The 23,821-nt window shown below is 45.3% G+C and overlaps 2 protein-coding genes across 3 annotated transcripts in view; one reads left to right on the top strand and one right to left on the bottom strand.

The window, feature by feature from the left end:
- lcp1 (lymphocyte cytosolic protein 1 (L-plastin)) overlaps positions 1-16,770 on the top strand; it is a 78,539-nt gene extending 61,769 nt beyond the window's left edge. For both annotated transcript variants that reach the window (XM_070894084.1, XM_070894085.1), the window contains exons 12-16: positions 632-746; positions 8,061-8,194; positions 10,440-10,563; positions 11,714-11,838; positions 14,646-16,770. In XM_070894084.1, coding sequence (XP_070750185.1) covers positions 632-746; positions 8,061-8,194; positions 10,440-10,563; positions 11,714-11,838; positions 14,646-14,778 — 631 coding nt within the window. In that variant the 3' untranslated portion in view covers positions 14,779-16,770. The remainder of the gene's footprint in view (positions 1-631; positions 747-8,060; positions 8,195-10,439; positions 10,564-11,713; positions 11,839-14,645) is intronic.
- LOC139276301 (leucine-rich repeat-containing protein 63) overlaps positions 1-23,821 on the bottom strand; it is a 357,062-nt gene that overhangs the window by 236,167 nt on the left and 97,074 nt on the right. The window lies entirely within an intron of this gene.

Genomic DNA, 23,821 nt, shown 5'->3' on the forward strand with positions numbered 1-23,821 from the left:
TACAAACTGTATCAATCCACCAATACAGCAGTTATTTCTAGGTGTGTAGATGGCAGGATGCCATTACACAGAATTGCATGTTTTTCGTTGCTCTAAGATTCACTATTTGTCAAAAAATCCTTTCAATTATTAGCATTCCTTTTGCACCAGTTTTGAATTATGGGAAGAAATTTGTGCTGTGGACTCTGTGGTCCCACTATCAAAGCTCCGAACTCCGGTTAATGCACATTTTCCCCTTTCTAATGACAGTCAACGGTTTCCGGTTTTAAAACACACACCAGACTCTGGGTCGGAATACACCGTCATGGGGGCCGAAATTCAGTCGCGTAAGAAAGCTGGCGCACCTCCCGACTTTTTAGGATTTAGCCGATTGGCCGCCGAAAACTCGCGGTAACGGTCCCTCCCTGGCCCCATGGGTCTGAATTGTCATGGACTCTGACTGGACCCACATCTATAACTGCATCCCTACCCTGAGCTGTTCTGAGCACACAGTTTCAATGTTCAATTTATATTTTTCCCATAATATAGAAGATTCATAAGCCATTTTACTAATACAACACTCAGTTCAATAGCGATAAATCATTTGCTTGTGTGGAAATGATTTAATTCTCTACAACCCGTTTTGATACAGTGACCTGGAGGATGCCTTGGTGATTCTGCAGCTCTATGAAAAAATCAAGGTTCCAGTGGACTGGAGTCGGGTGAACAAACCACCTTATCCTAAACTGGGTGCGAACATGAAGAAAGTAAGTTTTCAGTGAAAGATTCTAACCTCTGGCAGGATACTGTCATGTATTCAACCAGCATTGTAACCCATGTATAAACTGACCTAAGTTGTACACCATGAGAACACTGACCACTAGGTGGGAGACACTCCTAACCTGGACCTTCAGGTATAAAAGGGGAAGCTCCACCCACCTTCATCACTTGAGTGCTAAGGAATAAAGGACAGGTCACAGACTGACCTTCTCTCAAGCATGGGCCTCGTGTGCATTTATACTATGTAGTAAGGACGTATCAATGGTGACAAGAAACTGGGATTTAAACCACGTGAGCATGGCCACTAGCAGAACAGACGAGAGGTACTGTGTTAAGGAATGATTGGGACAGAGATTCAACATTGTTAAAGCAGCACACAGTTCTCCAGGCAGACAAGGGCAGTCAGGCATGCCCCAACATGTAGTCGAACCCAGAGGGGGAGTTCGACAGAGACAATGGCAAGCTGTACAGCGATTCACGCCATTGCAAGGGACAATGCGGCCAGTAATGGGGCCATCAACACCTGTTAATGATGCACTCAAGGACAATAACAGGGGCCGTCAGGGACGATCGACTGGCAAGGGACATTTTGTTTCAAACCGCAACTCATGCTGGAGGCGTGGAGGCATACATTCAGCCGGAGTTTGCAGAGATGAGCAAAATACCTGCAGAAATTGCAGAAATGGACACTGGGGGAAATCGCTGGAAGCTGAAGTTCAGCGAGTTCATGTGGAGCACGTATACAGTTCATACACCAGGACGCCACCGATAATGATGAAAGTGCTCCTCAATGGCATCCCAGTATCAATGGAGTTAGACACAGGTGCCAGCCAGTCCCTGATGGGTATCAAACAGTTCGAAAAGTTGTGGGCATCCAAGGCCAGGAGGCCAAAATTATCGCCGATTGACGCACAGCTACGGACTTACACAAAGCAGATCATTCCGGTGCTAGGCAGCGCCACGGTAGTCGTGACCCACAAAGATTCAGAGAACAGATTGCCACTCTGGATTGTCCCAGGGGACGGTCCCGCACTACTGGGGAGGAGTTGGCTTGCTGTCATGAACTGGAAATGGGGCGATGTCAATGCAATTTCCTCTGTGGAGCGAGTATCATGCTCACAGGTCCTGGACAAATTTGACTCATTATTTCAACCTGGCATTGGCACTTTCATGGGGGCCAAGGTAGTGATTCACATAAACCCGGACGCCAGACCAGTACACCACAAGGCCAGAGCGGTGCCGTACGTGATGCGGGAAAAGATAGAAGGCGAATTGGACCGCCTGTTGAGGGAAGGCATCATCTCGCCAGTCGAATTCAGTGATTGGGCGAGGCCGATCGTGCCGGTGCTCAAGGCAGATGGGTCGGTCAGGATATGCGGTGATTACAAGGCCACCATCAATCGGGTGTCACTCCAAGACCAGTACCCGCTACCGAGAGCGGAGGACCTCTTTGCGACGCTATCCGGTGGCAAACTTTTTTCAAAATTGGACCTGACCTCAGCTTACATGACCCAGGAGCTGGCGAATGAGTCAAAGAAGCTGACCACCATCACGACACACAAGGGGTTGTTTGAGTACAACAGATGTCCGTTCGGGATTCGCTCGGCCGCCGCGATCTTCCAACGAAATATGGAAAGCCTCCTCAAGTCGATTCCAGGGACGGTGGTTTTTCAGGACGACATCCTCATTACGGGTTACGATACTGAAGAACACCTCCACAACCTGGAGGAGGTGCTACGCAGACTGGACCAGGTAGGGCTGCGACTGAAAAAGGCGAAGTGCCTTCCAAGCTCCAGAGGTAGAATTCCTGGGGATGAGGGTAGCAGCAGACGGGATCAGCCCTACTGCATCCAAGACGGAAGCAATCCAGAGAGCACCCAGACCCCGTAACACGACGGAGCTGCGTTCGTTCCTGGGGCTCCTGAACTATTTCGGTAACTTTCTTCCCAAATTGAGCACACTGCTAGAGCCGCTACACATGTTCCTACGCAAAGGTCGCGAATGGTCTGGGAGGACAGCCAGGAAAGGGCTTTTAATAGAGCACGCAATTTGTTATGTTCCAACAATCTGTTAACGCTATGTGACCCATGTAAGAAACTTGTGTTAACATGCGATGCGTCGTCCTATGGTGTCGGGTGTGTGTTGCAGCATGTCAATGCCAAGGGTCAGTTACAGCCGGTAGCTTATGCCTCCAGGAGTCTGTCCCAGCCAGAAAGGGGCTACGGGATGGTAGAAAAGGAAGCGCTCGCATGTGTATATGCGGTAAAGAAAATGCACCAGTACCTGTTTGGCAGGAAATTTGAGCTGGAGACAGATCACAAACCCCTAACGTCCCTTTTGGCCGACAACAAGGCCATAAATGCAAACGCATCGGCCCGCATACAGAGGTGGGCACTCACGTTAGCTGCCTATGACTACACAATTCGGCACAGACCGGGCACCGAAAACTGCGCCGATGCACTCAGCAGGCTCCCACTAGCCACCACTGAGGGGGCTACCGAGCATGGTGCTGAGATGGGCATGGCTGTTGAAGCTTTCGGAAGCGAAGGCTCACCCGTGACAGCCCGTCAGATTAAAGTCTGGACAAATAGAGACCCGCTATTGTCTCTAGTCAAGAAATGTGTCCTGAATGGGGACTGGGCAGCCACGTACAGGGCATGCCTGAGAAATTTAAACCATTTCACAGGCGCAAGGATGAACTCTCGATTCAGGCCGATTGCCTACTGTGAGGAAACCGCGTAGTCATGCCCCAGATGGGCAGAGAGGTGTTCATCAGAGAACTCCACAATGGGCACCCGGGCATTGTCACGATGAAGGCAATTGCCAGGTCACACGTTTGGTGGCCAAGGATAGACGCAGATCTGGAACTTTGTGTTCGCAGGTGCAACACGTGTGCCCAGCTGGGCCATGCGCCCAGGGAAGCCCCCCTTAGCCCCTGGCCATGGCCCGCCAAGCCTTGGTCACGCATCCATGTGGACTACGCAGGTCCTTTCATGGGGAAAATGTTTTTGGTTGTAGTAGACGCCTACTCCAAATGGATCGAGTGTGACATTTTAAATTCAAGCACATCCTCCGCCACGGTAGAAAGTCTACGGGCAAAGTTCGCCGCCCACGGTCTACCGGACATCTTGGTCAGCGACAATGGCCCGTGCTTCACAAGCACTGAATTCCAGGACTTCATGGCAGGCAATGGAATTAACCATGTTAGAACAGCACCGTTCAAGCCGGCCTCAAACGGCCAGGCAGACCGAGCAGTGCAGATAATCAAACAGGGGATGCTCAGATTCCAAGGGGGTTCCCTACAAACCCGCTTATCACGCCTCCTGTTGGCCTATAGATCCCGACCACACTCGCTCACAGGGGTTCCACCCGCAGAGCTACTAATGAAAAGGACGCTCAAAACCCGATTATCCCTTATACACCCCACCATGAAAGAAATTGTCGAGAGCAGGCGCCAGTCACAATATCACTACCATGACAGGAATGCGAGGGCGCGATGTATTGACGTAAATGATCCTGTTTTTGTCCTCAACTACGCTGCAGGGCCCAAATGGCTCGCAGGCACTGTGGTTGCCAAAGAGGGAAATAGGATTCTGGTAGTTAAACTTACCAATGGACAAATCTGCCGCAAACATGTGGATCAAACAAAAAGGAGGTTCAGCAACCCCATAGAAGAAGCAGAGGAAGAACACGATATAGAGTTCACTCCACCACAGGTGACCGAACACCGGAACCAAAGGGAGGAGAGCCCAGTCACTGTGGGCAGTCCGGACAGGCCTGAGGCACTGCAAACAGCAAACACTCAGGCCAGCGCCGAACAACCGGAGCCCAAACTCAGGCGCTCTACAAGGGAGCGTAAACCACCAGAGAGACTCAACCTGTGATCCCAATAAGACTTTGGGGGGGGGAGGGGATGTCATGTATTCAACCAGCATTGTAACCCATGTATAAACTAACCTAAGTTGTACACCGTGAGAACACTGACCACTAGGTGGGAGACACTCCTAACCTGGACCTTCAGGTATAAAAGGGGAAGCTCCACCCACCTTCATCACTTGAGTGCTAAGGAATAAAGGACAGGTCACAGACTGACCTTCTCTCAAGCATGGGCCTCGTGTGCATTTATACTGTGTAGTAAGGACGTATCAGATACCATCAGAGCTTTGTGCAGATCTACTGAAATCATGTCAATGAAATACTGAGACTTTGGCTGTTTAAGATCAGACGCGTTTATTTATACTGCCAAAATGGCCAACATGCACCATCCTTTGTTTTCGATTGGTCCCCATGGAGGATAAACCACACCCTAAAGTTTCACAGGAATGTGTCACTGGAGCCGCCCATCCCAAGGTCTCACTGACTTTGCAAATTGTAACTCGATCCACTTTGACTTCCTGAAGCGACAGAGGACAGAGCTCCTCAGAAGACAGCAAGGGCCAGCCAAAGTTCCATACGCCAGTCCAAGTGAATGCCTCCCCCAGCCAAAGTACCTTACCCCAGTCTAAATACTTCCCTTCCCCCAGAGAAAGTGCCTTACTCCAGTCCAAGTACATCCCTCCCCCAGCCAAAGTGCCTTACCTCAGCACAAGAGCATCCTCCCCCTCCCGCCCCCCCCCCATCCCCACCATTATAGATGGGGCATGGGGCATTGTATAAGGATTGTTAACAGGTTTATTGGGTATGAAGTGAATAGTGACAGTGTCATGACTTTGGGATATCATCCACTCCAAAATGTTCCTTGGAGGGGGTTGGAAGAACGTGATCAGTCTTCCCTGAGTTCCCTCTCTCCCCTCTGACCCTGCCCCGACCCTCCCCCCTCCCCCGCATGCGTACATGTGTGTACGTACGCACACACCATAACTGTGCTCTATAACTGTGGTCACCTGAGATTCCCGATGCCTCTGTCTCTGTGAAATTACGACACAGAAGGAGACCATTCGGCCCATCGTGTCCATAACTTTGTAGTTCTGAGACTCCTCCATGTTTATCAGAAAAGAAACAGGCGTTTAAATATTTGCTGTTTTTTAAAAAAAAAAGAAATGAGAGCATTTTTTTAGATTACCAAAAATATCTGTACCAATTAGACAAGTATCACATATGTCTGCTGTTCAAGACCCAAGTATCACAAATGTCTGGCATGAAATAGTAAACCACAAAGAATTTTAGTGCAAATACCAGTTTAAAACCACAGAACAGAACAGACAGAAACAATTCTGCATGTAGAGAAACAGCAAAGCATTGCTGGGAACTGAAGAAAGATCTGCCGGTGGGTAGCTCAAAACCGGGCTGTATAAGTTCAATAGAAAAGATTAGTTAGCCTTAAAGGGAAGTAACTCCTTGGTTTTGCCTGATGGATAGTCTTGCTTTAGTCCAGTACCGGTGCTGGTGTTGAATATTGAATTAAAATCCAGAATACGTGACTGCCAATCTATGACTGTGCTGTCGGCTGGTTACCATGACCCAGAATCTAAGGCAACAGTCTCTTGGCTCAAGGTGCATGAGTTCTGGGTCCACTACTGTCTAGCCACCCACAAAAGTGTGTACTTGTGGGCTGACTGTGCCCCATGCCTTGTTTGAAGTGGAAGATATTTTCAAGGTACTCTTAATTGATTTCTTGAACAAAGAACGGCAGACATCCACTATTCATATCATCTCGCCTAAGAATTTTAAGAAAAACTCTCCCAGAATTCCATCCCAAGACCAAATTTTCCACAAAATTTGAGGAGAATTCTCCCACTCCTCCCCCCCAATCTAATAATTCTGATAGTCATTAGGGCATAAGCGGTAGGTAGGTGAGACAGTGTGATTTTTCCCATTTTGACTAATTATTATCGAATGTCACAGAAACAGACCATTCGGCCCATCAGGTCTGTACTTTTCCCTACTTGAACCACCTAATCTAATCACACTCTCGTGTTCGCTCTCCATACTTTAGAATATTTTCTCTCTTTTCAAGCAACAATCTAATTCCCTTTTAAAAGGATTGATGAATTCTGCTTTAACAGTCTGTGCCCGAAAAGTCCACATTCTAACCACCCTCTAAAGAGATTTAGAATTTCATAGAATCTTACACAGAAAAAGGCCATTCGTATAATCGTGCCTGTGCCGGCTCTTTCCAAGAGCTATTCAATTAGTCCCACTCCCCTACTCGTTCCCCAAAGCCGTGCAATTTTTTTGATTTAAGTGTATATACAATTCCACTTTGAAAGTTACTAGTGAATCTGCTTCCACCACCCATTTACTATTTTATTTTTTCTAACTTCTCTTTTAATTCTTTAAAAATAAATCACTGTGTTTGTTAACTATTGTTAAAATAATAGGCACCTCAAGATCAACAATAGGGTGACATTCTTTGATTCAAATGACGATATATTTGAATTGGACTCCAGTACTGCCTGCTGTCATCATCATAAACAGTCCCTCGGAATCGTAGAAGATTTGCTTGCACTCTAAAAGTGAGTTCTTAGGTGACTGAACAGTCCAATACAGTCCCTGTCACAGGTGGGACAGACAGTGGTTGAAGGAAAGGGTGGGTGGGGAGTCTGGTTTGCCGCATGCTCCTTCTGCTGTTTGTGCTTGCTTTCTACATGCTCTCAGCGACGAGACTCGAGGTGCTCAGCGCCCCACCGGATGCTCCTCCTCCACTTAGGGTGGTCTTTGGCCAGGGACTCCCAAGTGTCGGTGGGGAGTTAAATGGAGCTCCATTTGTGGAGCCTTCTAGTATGATGCAGCCAAGAGAACAAGCTAGAGTTTTCTCCATCTACCAGTGCCACTGTATAGATGCCAACGATAGGTGTGTGAGACTGGTGAGCAACTTCTTCCCCCCCGCTCCCCATCTCCTCACAGGCATACAGTCAAATCTGGAAATCCCACCGAGGGAAATGATGGGCGCAAACCTGCATCTCAGAACTCAACCCAGAGCATCCTCGGAGGTGGAGGCAGGGGGCGTGGAGGGAGAGATGTTGGGGATTGTGTTCATGGCTGTAAATCAGTCTCTCAGTTCTTGATATCCATAGCTTTTATTCTGGTGAATTACGACCCAAGCAGAAGTATTCCATATTGGCCGATGTGCCAAGCCAGGAGCTGGTGAGACTTGTTCGTTGAGTTGAAGCGAGCACAAATGACAGCTAAGACTCTGATTGAAACCCAGGCCTTATGCAGCTCTACTACTAGAACCAACAGGTCTGTGCAGTTGATTCCTTACTGGTCAAAATTAAGTGACATTGAAAAGAAAGGACTGCATTTACTGACGATATATCAAACCAGAGAGTTGTTAACATGTAGCTTTTATTACCCAACAGCTGGAGAACTGTAACTACGCAGTTGAACTGGGAAAGAACAAAGCCAAGTTTTCACTCGTTGGGATTGCAGGTCAAGATCTCAATGAAAGCAAACACATGCCAATTTTAGCCTTGATGTGGCAGTTAATGAGGAGGTGAGTATATTTTAACACATTAGATTGACAAAAGCTAGGCAACGATGGCAGCAAAATGAAGTCTAACTGATGAATGTTGGGGATTGGATAGTTTGGTACAAACTTGCTGCTTGTAGATTTGGACAAAGTAATCTAGATTTTCCATGTTTTGTCCGGTTTAGACCTTAATTGCTATTGGTGGGTTTTAGGCAGCCTAAGATAGCAGTGTGCTTCTTGCTTCCTATGCCATTGGTCTTCTCCTTTCTTCCCTCACCCCCCCGGGAACTATTTTATTATTTTGGGTCACAAAGATTCGGTAGGATAGAACTCCAGCTCATTTTCCACTACCGGATGCCCGTTTTACGCCACAATAAAGATGCTCCACAACGGAAAAGCTAGGCCAGTGTCTCAAATTATACTTCCAATAATATATTCGGCAATATGATCTGGTATTGGGAAATACTTTCAAACGAATACAGCGTAGTCTTTTTTAAATATAAATGCAGAACTATTTCTTGCTTAAGGTTATAAATAGTCCACTATTCGTTATGCTTTTACCAGTTTCATCACACTGAAATGCCATTATATGGTATTCCAATTTTAGGACTTTTTACAAGCAGAGTTGGGTAAAGAGAGGTCATTTGTCACACATTCACAAAGCTTTGTTGGTCAGCTAAAATCTCTTGTTGCCCAATGTTCCTGTAAGAGAGGCTGCACTAGTCAAAATCATTGGAGAAATTGTGATTGAGGTGAGAAAATCTCCATGAGTGAAACAGTTGTTGAAATATGGTCTCCACATCCTGCCTTTGTAATTTCACAAGCTGTTTAGGGATGAGGAAGACCATTCAACCCATTTTAACTCACCCGTCCATGAAGACTCCACAGTCCCCCATCACAGCATCCAATTGTTTCCTCAATGATTCCAAAGTTTTCACCTTCGCCACTCCATCTGGGAGCAGGTTCCGTGTGCTGATCACTCTGAATAAAAACTTCCTGAATCCAGGCTTAAATTTGCCTGTGAACCCATATCTCCTTGTCATACTATCACACACACTATCACACAGACATGGACCTTGTACAGTAGACACCTCAAGTCGCTGGAGAAATGCCACCAACGCTGTCTCGGCAAGATCCTACAAATCCCCTGGGAGGACAGACACACCAACATTAATGTCCTTGACCAGGCCAATATCCCCAGCATTGAAGCACTGACCACACTTGACCAGCTCCGCTGGGCAGGCCACATTGTTCACATGCCAGACACGAGACTCCCAAAGCAAGCGCTCTACTCGGCAAACGAGCCAAAGGTGGGCAGAGGAAACGTTACAAGGACACCCTCAAAGCCTCCCTGATAAAGTGCAACATCCCCACTGACACCTGGGAGTCCCTGGCCAAAGACCGTCCTAAGTGGAGGAAGTGCATCCGGGAGGGCGCTGAGCTCCTCAAGTATCGTCGCCGAGAGCATGCAGAAATCACAGAGGAAAAAGCGTGCATCAAACCTGTCCCACCCACCCTTTCCCTCAACAACTATCTGTCCCACCTGTGACAGAGACTGTGGTTCTCGCATTGGACTGTTCAGCCACCTAAGAACTTATTTTAAGAGGGGAAGCAAGTCTTCCTCGATTCGGAAGGACTTGCCTATGATGATCATGATGATGATGGTCACACTATCAAAGAATCATACAGCACAGAAGGCAGCCCATCATACCTGTGCCAGCTCTTCGACCAGAGCTATCCAGTTAGTCCCACTCCCCTGTTCTTTCCTCATATCCCTGCAAAATTTGCCTTTTGAAGTATTTATCAAATTCCCTTTTGAAAGTTACTATTGAATCTGCATTCACCACCCTATCAGGCAGTGTATTTCAGTTCATAACTTGCTGTTTTATCATAGTTTAGTTTGAAGTAATTTCCATTGAATGTAATTATTATTAAAAATATTTGCAACAATACTACACTCTAGGCATCATTCTTTAACTCCTATCACTGTATAGTGGCATCTCTTTTCACAGGCCATTATGATCAAAGTAATAGAAACAGAAACTGCTGGAAACACTCGGCAGGTCCGGCAGCATCTTTGGAGAGAGAAACAGGAGTTAACGTTACAGGTCGATGACCTTTTATCAACCTGAAACATTAACTATTTCTCTCTCCACTGTTGTTACCTGATCTGCTGAGTATTTCCAGCAGTTTCTGTTTCTATTTCAGATTTCCAGCATCCACTGTATTTTGCTTCTGATCAAAATAATGCTATTTTCTTTGCTACTAGGTATACATTGAACATGCTGGAGGAGATTGGTGATGGAGAAAAGGTCACCGATGAGATCATTGTAAACTGGGTGAATCAGAAATTGTCTGAATCAGGAAAAAACTCCTGTATTTCAAGCTTTAAGGTAATCTTCTTCCCTAATGTAGTACTCGGAGATCTCCCATGGCATTGCTCAAGGATAGAATTTAATTTAAAGCTGAGTACATTGATAAATAGGATTCCTCTCACCCACTGCATGCAAATAATAAACAAAGAAATAAATTATAGTTAGTAATCAAATAGATGGATGGGAAACATACTGAATATAGAAAAGTGTCATATGTATAAAAATATATATTTCAGTGTATACTGGAATGTACCCCCTATACCTACTTAAGTCTCCCAAATGACCTTCACACACTTGTACAGTAGCAGCACTGACTTTACTCACTCTTACACAAGTCAGCTTTACTTTCACAGCCAGCTCCCATGCCGATTTACTCAAAGGGTTTTGTTTTGCATGTGAATATTGACACCACTGTATCAGCCAGTGAGTTAGAGGGGCAGACTTGCAGCAGACAGTCTATTTTATGGATTCTTTATGCAATACAATGAACCGTCAATTTACTTAATAAACAGTGTCTACTTAAACAATCTGTAGAACTACAGCAAACAGAACTCATGACCGTAACTACAGCCAAGTCTCCCGATAAAAGCAGGATTATTTCTCCAGCAAAATGCAGTGAGTGGGAGAAGAGTTACATAATACAAATTATATCATAAAGTCAATCCGTCACTTACAGCAATCCGATCTTCCGGTGTGATTGACAGGGGAATTACCAATCATCTCCATTCTGGCCGGGACTTGTGGTGTTGTTATATGCAACCTTGGTTTTATTTTGTTCCCTTACCCCTGAACACATGCAGACCTGATTTAATAAAATCATTGTTTCCCTTTTAGAAATGACTAATAATCAAATTAAGTGAAACAAATGATTGCAATGATTTCTTGTAAGTAAAGAGTTTGATGGATAACTGGGTACTATTTGAAGCGTACATTCTGGGGCTGGACTTGCATGTGGCAGAGAGTGTGCAGCCCGAGTCTGATGCCCCATGTGTGATGGCCTCTCTCCTAGCTGCAGTTTCTGGTACCAGCTCGATCTGCTGGGGATAGCAGAGTTCCTATGTCTGGAACTGTTGCTGATTCCCTGCGCACGGCCACCAGTCCTGTAAAAGCATACAGTTTGTACATGGTTTTTTCTGATATGTCGGCCAATATTTTACTCAATGTACAGGACAAAGAAATTAGCACAAGTATACCAGTACTGGATCTGATCGATACCATTCAGCCTGCGTCAGTCAGATATGACCTTGTGAAGACTGGAGACTTAACCGATGAGGAGAAACTTCAAAATGCCAAGTGAGTAGCATATTTGTGCTATAAGTATCATTTAAGGGGAAGCTAGATACGTACATGAGGGAGAAAGGAATAGAAGGATATGTTGATAGAGTGCAATGAAGGCTCGTGTGGAGCATGAACACCATCATTGATCTGTTGGGCCGAATGGCCTGTGTCTACACTGTAAATTCTATGTGATTCTAGTATCATTGGATAATGCTGCAATAAGTTTCTGTTCCTTTAACAAATTGGTTAATCAGATGGAGCTCCAGGATATAATTGTAAAATAAATTGTATCTCACTTTTTAGGCTGTTGTGCTGCTTGAGGTTAGCTTCAAGCTTCTCTATATTGTATGTTTTTAGCCAACTGGAAGAATAGGCCCCACTGGCTTTATGTAGCAGAGAATGAAGTTAGTCATCCCTCAATCTGGAGTCGTATAGAATACTGCAGAGATTAACTGCACCTACTATACAGATTGACTGTGGACTAGACCTGCTCACCGATGCTCAGTTTGGGTTTCGCCAGGACCTTTCGGCTCCAGATCTCATTACAGCCTTGGTCCAAACATGGACAAAAGAGCTGAATACCAGAGGTGAGGTGAGAGTGACTTCAAGGCAGCATTTGACCGTGTGGCATCAAGGAGCCCTAGTAAAATTGAAGTTAATGGTAATCAAGGGGAAAACATTCCACTGGCTGGAGTCATACCTAGCACAAAGGAAGATGGTTGTTGGCTGTCAATCATCTCAGCCTCAGGACACTGCTGCAGTAGTTCCTCAGGGTAGTGTCCTATGCCCAACCATCTTCAGCTGCTTCATCACTAACCTTCCCTCCATCATAAGGTCAGAAGTGGCAATATTCGCCGATGATTGCACAGTGTTCAGTTCCATTCGCAACTCCTCAGATAATGAAGCAGTCTATGCCCACATGCCGCAAGACCTGAACGACATTCAGGCTTAGGCTGATAAGTAACATTTGCACCACTCAAATGCCAGGCAATGACTATCTGTGACAAGCGAAAGTCTAACCACCGCCCCTTGACATTATCATCACCGAATCCCCACCATCAACATCCTGGGGGTCACCATTGACCAGAAACTTAACTGAACCCACCACATAAATACTGTGCCGACAAGAGCGGGTCAGAGGCTGGATATTCTGCAGCAAGTGTTTCACCTCCTAACTCCCCAGAGCCTTTCCACCATCTACAAGTCAGGAGTGGTGATGGAATACTCTCCAATTGCCTGGATGAATGCAGCTCCAACAACACTCAAAGCTCAACACCATCCAGGACAAAGCAGCTCACTTGATTGGCTGTCCTTCATAGTCACTGGGTCAAAATCCTGGAATTCCCTTCCTAATAGCACACTGGGAGAACCTTCACCACACAGACTGCAGAAGTTCAAGAAGGTGACTCACCACCACCTTCTCATGGGTAATTAGGGATGATCAATAAATGCTGGCCTTGCCAGTGACGCCTACATCCCAGGAACAAATACAATAAAGTACTCCCAATGCCACGTACTGGAGCAGACAGAGAGAAAGATTAGGATCGTGTGGCAGGAAGCTGATATAGAAGGAAGGGTTTCAGATTCCTGGAAACACTGGGACTAATTTTGGAACCATGGGTGGCTATATAGATGGGATGGCCATCATCTAATTGGCAGGATGTGACATTTGTCCAGGTCTCTCCCTGTCTGCTCCAGTGCATGGCACTGGGAGATTTTCACCATATATATCAATAACTTGGATGAAGGGCCAGAGAATTGTACATCCAAGTTTTCCAGATGATACTCAGTTAGCAGGCACAATAAGTTGTGGGTGGGAGCAGGAAGTTACAAAGGGACATAAACAGACCAAGACTGACTGAAGACTGGACCAGACTCAACTGAAATGAATATATTTTAGCACTGGGAAAACTGTATATGTAAAAATATCATTCTGGGGATTATTAGGCCCAGTAAGCGTGTCCTTTTTTGAAGGATCGCAACCGCACCTAGCTGCCTTCTCGCCATATCCCTCAAATCACTTTTCTCTCCAGAAGCACATCCTCCGAACCCATTTACATTATTTGCTTTCCTTTTCACTTACTTCAGTAGTGGGAGGTGGAACCAGCCGCATTTAAACCTCTTTAGAATATGTTGGTGTTTTCAGCCTGCATATCCCAAATGATCTGACCTCTTGTGCAACCCCAATTCTTTCACCCCACCATTGGTGGCCTTGCCTTCAGCTGCCTAGACCCTAAGTTCTGGAATTGCCTCCCTAAACCTCTCTGCCTCTCTATTTCCCTCACCTCCTTTGAGACACTCCTTAAAACCTACTTCTTTGACCAAGCTTTTGGTCACCTGTCCTAATGTCTCTATGTGACTTGGTGTCAATTGTAGTCTGATTTCAATCCTGTGAAGCTCCTTGGGTCATTTTACTATGTTAAAGGTGCTATATAAATGCAAGTTGTTGTTTGATGCCTGATCAAAACCAAAGACAGGAAGTGAGAAAGCAAATAAACAAAATATTTATAAGTCTACAATTCCTTTATTTGAACTACTTGTCCCTCTAGTTTAATAGATGCATTTATTCTTCTACCTTACAATGCACTGTACCACTGGTAACATGCTCCTACACAACTTACCATTTTATTCAGCACTATTTATTAAGTTTCTTCAGCCTTCCTGAGCATTCAGGCCACAAGAACTGTTGCAAATCTACCAGTGATATCTAAGTTTTGTGTAGTTACTGAGCATGCTTATTCATATAACTAGAACTATGAGGCTGGTCTTATTAAATACTTGTGCCTGACCCAAATACATTTTATTTTGTTGCTTTTATCCAGGTATGCCATTTCGATGGCAAGAAAAATTGGAACTCGAGTCTATGCTCTTCCAGAAGATCTAGTTGAAGTAAAACCGAAAATGGTTATGACTGTTTTTGCATGTCTGATGGGAAAAGGAATGAAGAAGGTCTGAACAATCTGACCTCTTGTGCAACCCCAAGTTAAACTGATCTATTTTCTTCTCACCTGTTCCTCGCCTGGGTGCAACTTTCAAATGCAGGACATTTGCTCAGATATGCTCCTGTTTTATCACAACCATTTTAACTGGCTTTGCTACTGCTAATGATGAATCAAAGTTCCATGTTTCCCCAATCATTTGTACAAAAAGCTTCTGGCAGGGTGCTTACTAAAGTGCATGCTGAACTACAAAAGAACTGCTATGCATACTATAAATCTTCTGCACTAAACCAAAACAGGTTGTAACTGGTGTTAAAATACCACCAAGCACAATACTTAACCAGTGCCCAAACCAGTTACCTAGTTCGACAAATGCCACTTGAACATCATTAAAGAGAGAGTATTTGACGGGCGAATTTCCTCAGGGCTGTACTATGCGAAACCCCTTTACTCCATGGTATATTGCACTGCATAGGAAGAGACTCTGAGGACATTCGCCCCCCTTCTGTACAATGGGTCAGATTTTGCTGGGGCTGGGCATCACTCCAGTGTGCCATTAGTTAGACTAGTTCGTGCACGTTTGGGTTTTAAGATTTTGCTGTCCATAAAGTGGCTGGAAGTGCGAGCTGATAACAGCACGTCGAGGGCAGCAGGCCATCTGAGACCTTGGTGAACAATGGGACAATCAGTATAGTTCCTTAACCAATGAGATTAAAGGATTGAGGAATAAACACAGGAAGGAGTGAGAAGGAAGGTGAATTAGAGGGTGAATTCAATGTCAAATCAGGTACAGAAAGAGAGGGACAGATTGGATTCATTGAGAGAGAAAAAAAGAGACAGAAAGAAAAAGTAAGGAAACAAAATTTTTATTTAAAATGACATTTTTTAATTCTCCTAAAACAATTCACAACCTGAAGGAATGCGACGCCACACTTATAATTGTTCGCTTTCTGGACAAGAGAGGTTGATTGGCAGTAAACAATTATCACGTTAGAACAATATTTGTGTTGTTAATTACTAGACTTAACTTTCTGTGGTGAGTTTAATGGGCAATTAATGCAGCAACTTCATGAAATCACAGGGAGGTTAAGCGTAAAATGCCGTTTTTGCAAGGCTAACGGTGCAGCGGCGCAAATTGGTCAGCAACTTGTGGCGATTTGCAATTCACAGGGCATCTCTTGCTGGCCGATTTACGCATTAATAGCGGAGTGCCTCGTTCAGACACCGTTATTTTTTCAGCAAAATTTTTTCCATTCTGTTTTATCAGGTCAATGACATTTTGCGTCACAGTTGATGTAATAAACCAGCATTTTCAGGTACAGCTAGATTCAGGCCTAAGATTGCAGCTAACCTGTGGTGCAACATGCACATTGCCCCAGTAAAAATACTTGCATTTAACAGCTAGAATGTGCTTTACAGGGGTCAAAGTAGTTGTACTTGTAGTTTGTGTAGTCCCTACACATTAGCCCAGAAATCACTGATGGTGATAATAGGGGACAAACACTTGACTAGTTCCTATGACATTCCTTTGTCCATTGCAACATGGGTGTTGATCCAATTATTTTAAGTGAGTTAACACTCCTGCTACACCAGCAAACAAAAGGATCTCCTGCAAACATGTTGCGCATATGTCCATTAAACCTGCCAACATCCACCCAAATACATACAGAAAACTAGCCCTACTTTATAAACAAATGAGCTTGCATTTGTGCATATAGAATGTCTCTCTGGTCATTCCTTCTCAGAATTCCTGAAATGATTTAACAAAATTGAATGTAAACTAACCAAAAGAGTCCTTAATGTCTCATTTAGTGCAAAAGTACAATGCTAGAGAATCTAAATTACTGCACTTCATTTTCTTAACTAACTTTTCTACTCAAAAAGAGTGTTTTTATATCTTGATTTTGTAAAATTCCTGTTGAAATGCTAGCTTTAGGCAAATAACGCTGTTAATTTAAAATACTTTCAAATCAGAAATTCATGCCTTCATATAACTATGTTGATGAAATAAAAATTAATTTGACATCTTGCAAATGGGTAAAGAAAAAATTGTATACCTACATCATTTTTTTTTCTGTTTTCTCCTCCTCAAATAGGAACCCTGACTGATTATCTTTTTTTGTTCCTCTGCCTAACCCAGGGCACTGAAGCCAACTGTGGCGTCCGCAGTACTGTCCTGCCTGCTAAACTACTGTGTCATTCTGTGACTCAGTGGTAGCGCTCTCATCTCTGGGTCAGAAGGTTGTGGGTTCAAGTCCCATTCCAGAGGCACGAACACATCATCCAGGCTCACACTTCAGTGCAGTACTGAGGGAACTGTCGAAGGTGTGAATTTTCAGATGAGATGTTAAACCGAGGCCCCATATGCCTATTGAGGAGAACATCCCGAACATCACCAAAAACAGATTCACTGGTCCTTTATCTCATTTTCTGTTTGTGAGACCTTGCTGTATGAAAACTGGCTGCCTGTACTCCAAAAGTAATGAATTGGCTGTTAGGTGCCCTCTGGGATGTCCTTCTTACTGAAAGTTCTTTACAAACCTCACTAAAGCGGTGAGCTTCCTCGTCTGTATGGCTCAGTACAACACTGCGCTTACCTACTAAACCATGAGAGAATCTCCAGATCGTCTTTGTCAAAGTTACTTTAGCTACATAGATTTTAGTTTCAGTCTATCTATTGGGTACTCAGTCCAACTATTGGTGGTTGGTGAAAGGCTTACAGGCCTTATCTCTGTTGGGACCTTTGAGAGAAATATGTGGGCGTATCGTTTTGCACGACATCCACTCTCATTCTTTTGTCTTGGTAGGAGTACATTTACACAGAATTTTACAGCACAGAAACAAGCCATTTAGCCCAACAGCTTTAAGCTCCATGCAACCCTCCTCCCACCTTACTTCATCTCACTTTTATTGTCTCGCCATGTGTACCTGCAGTAAACCCAAAGAGACTGAAACTTTGAAAACAGCTGGATATGTCTTGGCATAAACATTCTGTGGTTCAGGGGCAGACTGGTATATTCCTGGACAGGTAAATAACATAGTACGGCCAGGACACAACAGGCAGTCAGGGACCGACGATTGGGCGGAGATCCACGATCATCAGATCAACACCATTTCTGTTCTGTGCATGATCGACTGGCTTACCTTTAGTGCAGGAGATTCATTTAAATATTAGAACACATTTAAATGATTTTCTGTCTGTTTAGGATAGAATTATGTTTGGTACACCTTTTGCCCATCTGGACTGAGCCTAAAGGAAGCTCCAGTGTGTGATGCCGCTCTTAATGGTCCAGGGACTTTTAGATATTTTTCATGGTAATAGTTTTTGGTAATATAGTTTTTTTTTGTAATTTTTCTATGTTTTTTTAATTAGTTTAATTTTTTTTAAATGAGAATAGTAGGCAACATTTATGTGGAACATAATATCATCATCATAGGCAGTCCCTCGAAATCGAGGAAGACTTGCTTCCACTCTAAAAGTGAGATCTCAGGTGGCTGTACAGTCCAATATGGGAATTACAGTCTCTGTCACAGGTGGGACAAACAATGGTTGAAGGAAAGGGTGGATGGGGAGTCTGGTTTGCCGCACGCTCCTTCTGCTGCCTTCGCTTGCTTTCTGCATGCTCTCAGCGACGAGACTCTGTGCTCAGCGCCTTCCCGGATGCTCTTCCTCCACTTAAGGCAGTCTCTGGTCAGGGACTCCCAGGTGTCAGTGGGGATGTTGCATTTTATCAAGGAGGCTTTGAGGATATCCTTGAAACATTTCCTCCGCCCACCTTGGGCTCGCTTGCCATGTGGGGTTCCGAGTAGAGCGCTTGCTTTGGGAGTCTTGTGTCAGGCATGCAAACAATGTGGTCCGCCCAACGGAGCTGGTCGAGTGTGGTCAGTGCTTCGATGCTGGGGATGTTGGCCTGATCGAGAACACTGACATTGGTGCTTCTGTCCTCCCAGGGGATTTGCAGCATCTTGCGGAGACATCATTGGTGGCATTTCTCCAGCGATTTGAGGTGTCTACGTATATGGTCCACGTCTCTGAGACATACAGGAGGGAGGTTATCACTGCAGCCCTGTAGACCATCAGCAACTTTGTCCTCCGGACTCTCAGCCTGCAAAAGTGCAGTGTTATGTTAACTTTCCCAAAGATATATGAGGAGATCCTATCCACCATTGCCTGCGTCTCTTGGCCTTAATATCTTCCATAACTCTCTGTTCTGTATACCCAGATGCTGCCGTGGTCACCAGATTCTGTAAGTGGTTTCCCTTGGGTGTTTTCAAAGCAGCCCCACTTTACAATAGTTCCAACGCTGGGAGATTACTGTACTGAACAGATGAATGAGTCAGGGATGGATACCTTGGTCCGAGTACCGGCAATGCTTTTATTAAAGTTAAAACGCACACCTGCACCCACACACACCCTGGTGTGTAAAACAAACAAATGCAGTACAATACACAGTCTGATCCAACTAAACAGGCCCCTATCGTGAAGTACCCATGTCTAAAACCACCCCTGAAAAACCCCCAGAGATGATGCTCACCACATCCACTGGTTCTCCCTTGTCCACTCTACTAGTTACATCCTCAAAAAATTCTAGAAGATTTGTCAAGGATGATTTCCCTTTCATAAATCCATGCTGTCTTGGATCAATCCTGTCACTGCTTCCCAAATGCGCTGCTATTACATCTTTAATAATTGATAATTGATAACAGATATACCGTTTTGAATACTGCTGGGGAGATGGCTCATCGGGGAAGACAGCAGCCGCCAAGTTCATGGCACCATGGGTGGCTCTGCTGCACAGGAGGGCAGGAAAAAGTGGGAGAGCTATTGTGGTAGAGGATTCTATTGTAAGGGGAATAGATAGGCATTTCTGCGGCTGCAATCGAGACTCCAGGATGATATTTTGCCTCCCTGGTGCAAGGGTCAAGGATGTCTCGGAGCAGCTGCAGGGCATTCTGGAGGGGGAGGGTGAACAGCCAGCTGTCGTGGTGCATATAAGTACCAACGATATAGCTACAAAACAGGGTGAAGTCTCTCTCAAAATCACCTGCGATGAATTGTCTTATCTTGGCCATTGTCTTCCCATCATTCTAAGTTCAACATGGAGAAGCTCCTGGGCCCCACCCACAAACAGCTTCCAGCTTTTTCTGCGGTGAGAAAAATATTAATGCAATGTCCAGACAATGTCCAATAAATCCTTGGAGATTCGACGCTTACAGTCCCTCCTATGATATTTCAAGAGTCTTCTAGAACATATCAATGTCCGCTGGTGAGCAACCAATCCTGTCCCTTTTTACTTTTAAAACACCCCGAATATACATCCCTGAAATACAACCATGTATCGCACTGTTACTATATAGATACAGAAAGTTATATTCAAGGTCCGTTAACTATGGCCTCCCATCGACTCTGGAGTGCCTGACTTCTCATTTTACAAGAAATACACAACAGGTACATCGCAATCATCTAAACGCTCCCCTAACGCAGAAATACCCACGTCTAACACCTCCCCTGAAAACCCCTAAGAATTTGGTTGGGAGAACCCACGATACCCCCTCACACCGTGGCTGTGATCTTAAAAGATGTGTGTGCAGAGATGATGCTCACCGATTCATTGGCTTACTCGCTGCTTCTTCTGATGAAAAGGCGTCTCTTCTGGTTTCTTCTCTCCATCTCATATGGAGGATTGGATTCTTGTAGAGGCGAAGCAGCGAGGCAAGAGAGAGAGCTGTGTCCACATGGCCTGCTTTTATACCCCCATACTGTCCACCCCTTTCAGCCCGAATAAAGTTTTGAGGCTTCCTGTGGATGTGTCTTTTTTTTGGCTCAAAAAAGTTTTCTTCCTTTGTTTCGAAGTTTCCTGTTTTTCTAGTGATGGGTTTCGCTTCCGACCGGTCTGGGCTTAAAGGCTTTCTATTGTTCTGATATCTCAACCAGGTAATGGCACGTTCACTGATCAGTTCACTTGACGAGTTCACATTGCTTAACAAATGGACTCTTCATTTGCTCATCACCTGCGATGAATTGGCCATTGTCTTCTCAGATCCCCTGCCCATCATTCCAAGTCCAACATGGAAGAAGTACCTGGGCCCCTCCCACAAACGGCTTCCAGCTTTTTTCTGCAGTGAGAAATTAAAACGCAAGGTCAAGATAACCACAAAATCCTTGAGGATTAAAATGCAATGCCCAGATCCTTGGGGATTAAAACGCAATGTCCAGATCCTTGGGGATTAAAACGCAATATACAGATCCTTGGGGAGTCAATCCTTACAGCATAGAATGCTCCATTATCTGAGGAATTGCGAATGGCACTGAACACTGTGCCGTCATCAGGGAACATCCCCACTTCTGACACTGTGATGGAAGAAAGTTCATTGATGAAGCAACTGAAGATGGTTGGGCCTAGGGCACTGACCTGCAGCAATGTCCTGGGGCTGTGATGATTGACCTCCAAGGTCGGGGCTATAAATAGAGTTGGAGTGCCGGGCCCTGGAACGTGGAAGGTGCGGCGAATGAGGGTACAGGGCCCAGAAGAGGCGAGGGCCCAGGAGCAGCACAGACTTGCCCACACTGCGATATGTGTGCGCACTAGGTCCATGCAGCAGAGCAGATCTCCAGTCATCCTGGTTCAATCCTTGCTACTGGATAAAGGTCGAGCTCTGTCGAGCCCGTGTGGTGGCTGATGTGCAACGGTCACCGCACATTAAAAAAATCCATGCACAGGCATCTTCCACACCCCTCAATTGGAGTTCAGGACTGGAACATCGGGTCTGCCATTGAAACATCTGTGAACTCTTGCGGAAGCAAATCATCCTCGTTTGAGGGACCGCTTATGATGATGTAGACCATGAGCTGGGTGCCAGATTTGAAGGCCTGATCTTCGAAAACTCTCTTCCTCAGGCAGGCGAAGGCTGCACTGGCACATTGGAGGCGGTGTTGAACCTCGTCGTTGATGTCTTCCCTTGCTGATAATAAGCTCCCAAGATATGGAAAGTGTTCCATGTTTTCCAGGGCCACGCCGTGGATCTTGATGACTGGGGGGCAGTGCTGTGTGGCGGGATCAGGTTGGTGGAGGACCTTTGTCTTACGGATGTTTAGTGTAAGGCCCATGCTTTCGTACGCCTCAGTGAAGATGTTGACTATGACTTGGAGTTCAGTCTCTGAATGTGAGCAGATGCAAGCGTCGCCTCCGTACTGTAGCTCGATGATAGAGGGTGGGACGGTCTTGGATCTGGCCTGGAGACGACGAAGGTTAACAGGTTCCCACTGGTTCTGAAGTTTAGTTCCACTCCAGTGGGGAGCTTGTTGAGTTTGAGGTGGAGTATTGCAGCAAGAAAGATCAAGAAGAGGGTTGGCGCGATGACGCAGCCCTGCTTGACCCAGTCCGGATGTGGATTGGGTCTGTGGTGGATCCGTTGGTCATGATCACGGCTTGCATGCTGTCATGGAGCAGGCGGAGGATGGTGACAAACTTTTGGGGGCAGCTGAAATGGAGGACGCTGCTCCATAGTCCCTCGCGGTTAACAGTGTTGAAGGCCTTTGTGTAAGGTCAAAGAAGGCCATGTACAAGGGTTGGTGCTGTTCCCTGCATATCTCTTGCAGTTGTCGCGTCGTAAAGATCATGTCCGTTGTACCCCGTAGTGGACGGAATCCGCACTGTGACTCCGGGACCTAAAATAGCTGAATATTGTCTGTTAATTTATTGGAAAGCTGGCTGTAATCAACATGTCTCAAAGACTATGGAATTCTCTGCCCCAGAGAGCTGTGGAGGCTGGGTCATTTAAAGTGGAGATAGACAGATTTTTGAACGATAAGGGAATACAGGTTTATGGGGAGCGGGCAGGGAAGTGGAGCTGAGTCCATGATCAGCTCAGCCATGATCTTATTAAATGGCAGAGCAGGCTCGAGGGGCCAGGTGGTCTACTCCTGCTCCTATTTCTTATGTTCTTATGTACAGCAGAACAGGAGGAGCTGTGAGAAGGAGCCTGAAAGAGGAGCTCTTGCAATATAAGCTTTCATGGGAGCTGAGTGAATGGCAAGAGCAAGGCAGAGTTCCACAGCGGTCAACATGTCAATAATGGAGGTTTGTTTTGAAGCAGTCCCAATACAATATTGCATGGCTGAGTGGTGCAAGATACAAGAAGGACGTGCCAATGAGATTAGCAGGCATCAGTGCCGGACTGCCCACATCTGCATCTGCGGGCGCTAGCACACCAACCTGGCAATGATTGACTCTGCAGTCCCTGGGTTGGCAGGGAACCAGTTGCAGAACTGTACCATCTGCTTCAAAGTAACAGGCACAATACAGGTGGTAAAAGTCACTTTCCAGCTTCTAGCGTAGAACTGCAATATCAGCCAAAATGCAGCGCACACGTGTATCAAGCATGTGACAGCCAACAGTTTCACCTCCTTTACCACCAAATAGTTACATAAACTTGGCAAAGCTGCACAATTTCATCTCATTGCTGCATTTCCCCAAGAACAGTTAACCATACTTGGAGTAATGTGCATAGTTCTGGTCTCCATATTACTAAACGGATATAGAGGCACTGGAGAAAATTTACATGGATGATACCAGAACTGAGAGGTTATAACTTATCAGGAAAGACTGAGGCTCCTTGTCTCCAGAAAAGAGAAGGCTGAGGGGCGACCTAATAGAGGTCTTTAATTATGAAGGGGTTTGATAGGATAGATGTAGAGAAGATGTTTCCACTTGTGGGACAGTGCAAAACTAGGTGCCATCAATATAAGATAGTCACCAATAGATCCAATAAGTAATTCAGAAGAAACTTCTTTACCCAGAGGGTGCGGAGAATGTGGAACTTGCTGCCACATGGAGTGGTTGAGGCAACTGGTATAGATGAATTTAGGGAGAAGCTAGAAACGTACCTGAGGGGAAAAAAATAGAAGAATATGGTTAGATGAAGTGGTGGGAGGAGGCTAAACACCGGCATAGACCAGTTGGGCCGAATGGCTTGTTTCTGTGCTGAAATTTCTATGTAATATAGGGGATCATTGATAGTAGCCATGTGGTTATTAAAGCAGAGGGTCTCTGCTCCTC

The sequence above is a fragment of the Pristiophorus japonicus genome, chromosome 11, assembly GCF_044704955.1.
Source record: "Pristiophorus japonicus isolate sPriJap1 chromosome 11, sPriJap1.hap1, whole genome shotgun sequence".
NCBI lineage: Eukaryota > Metazoa > Chordata > Chondrichthyes > Pristiophoridae > Pristiophorus > Pristiophorus japonicus.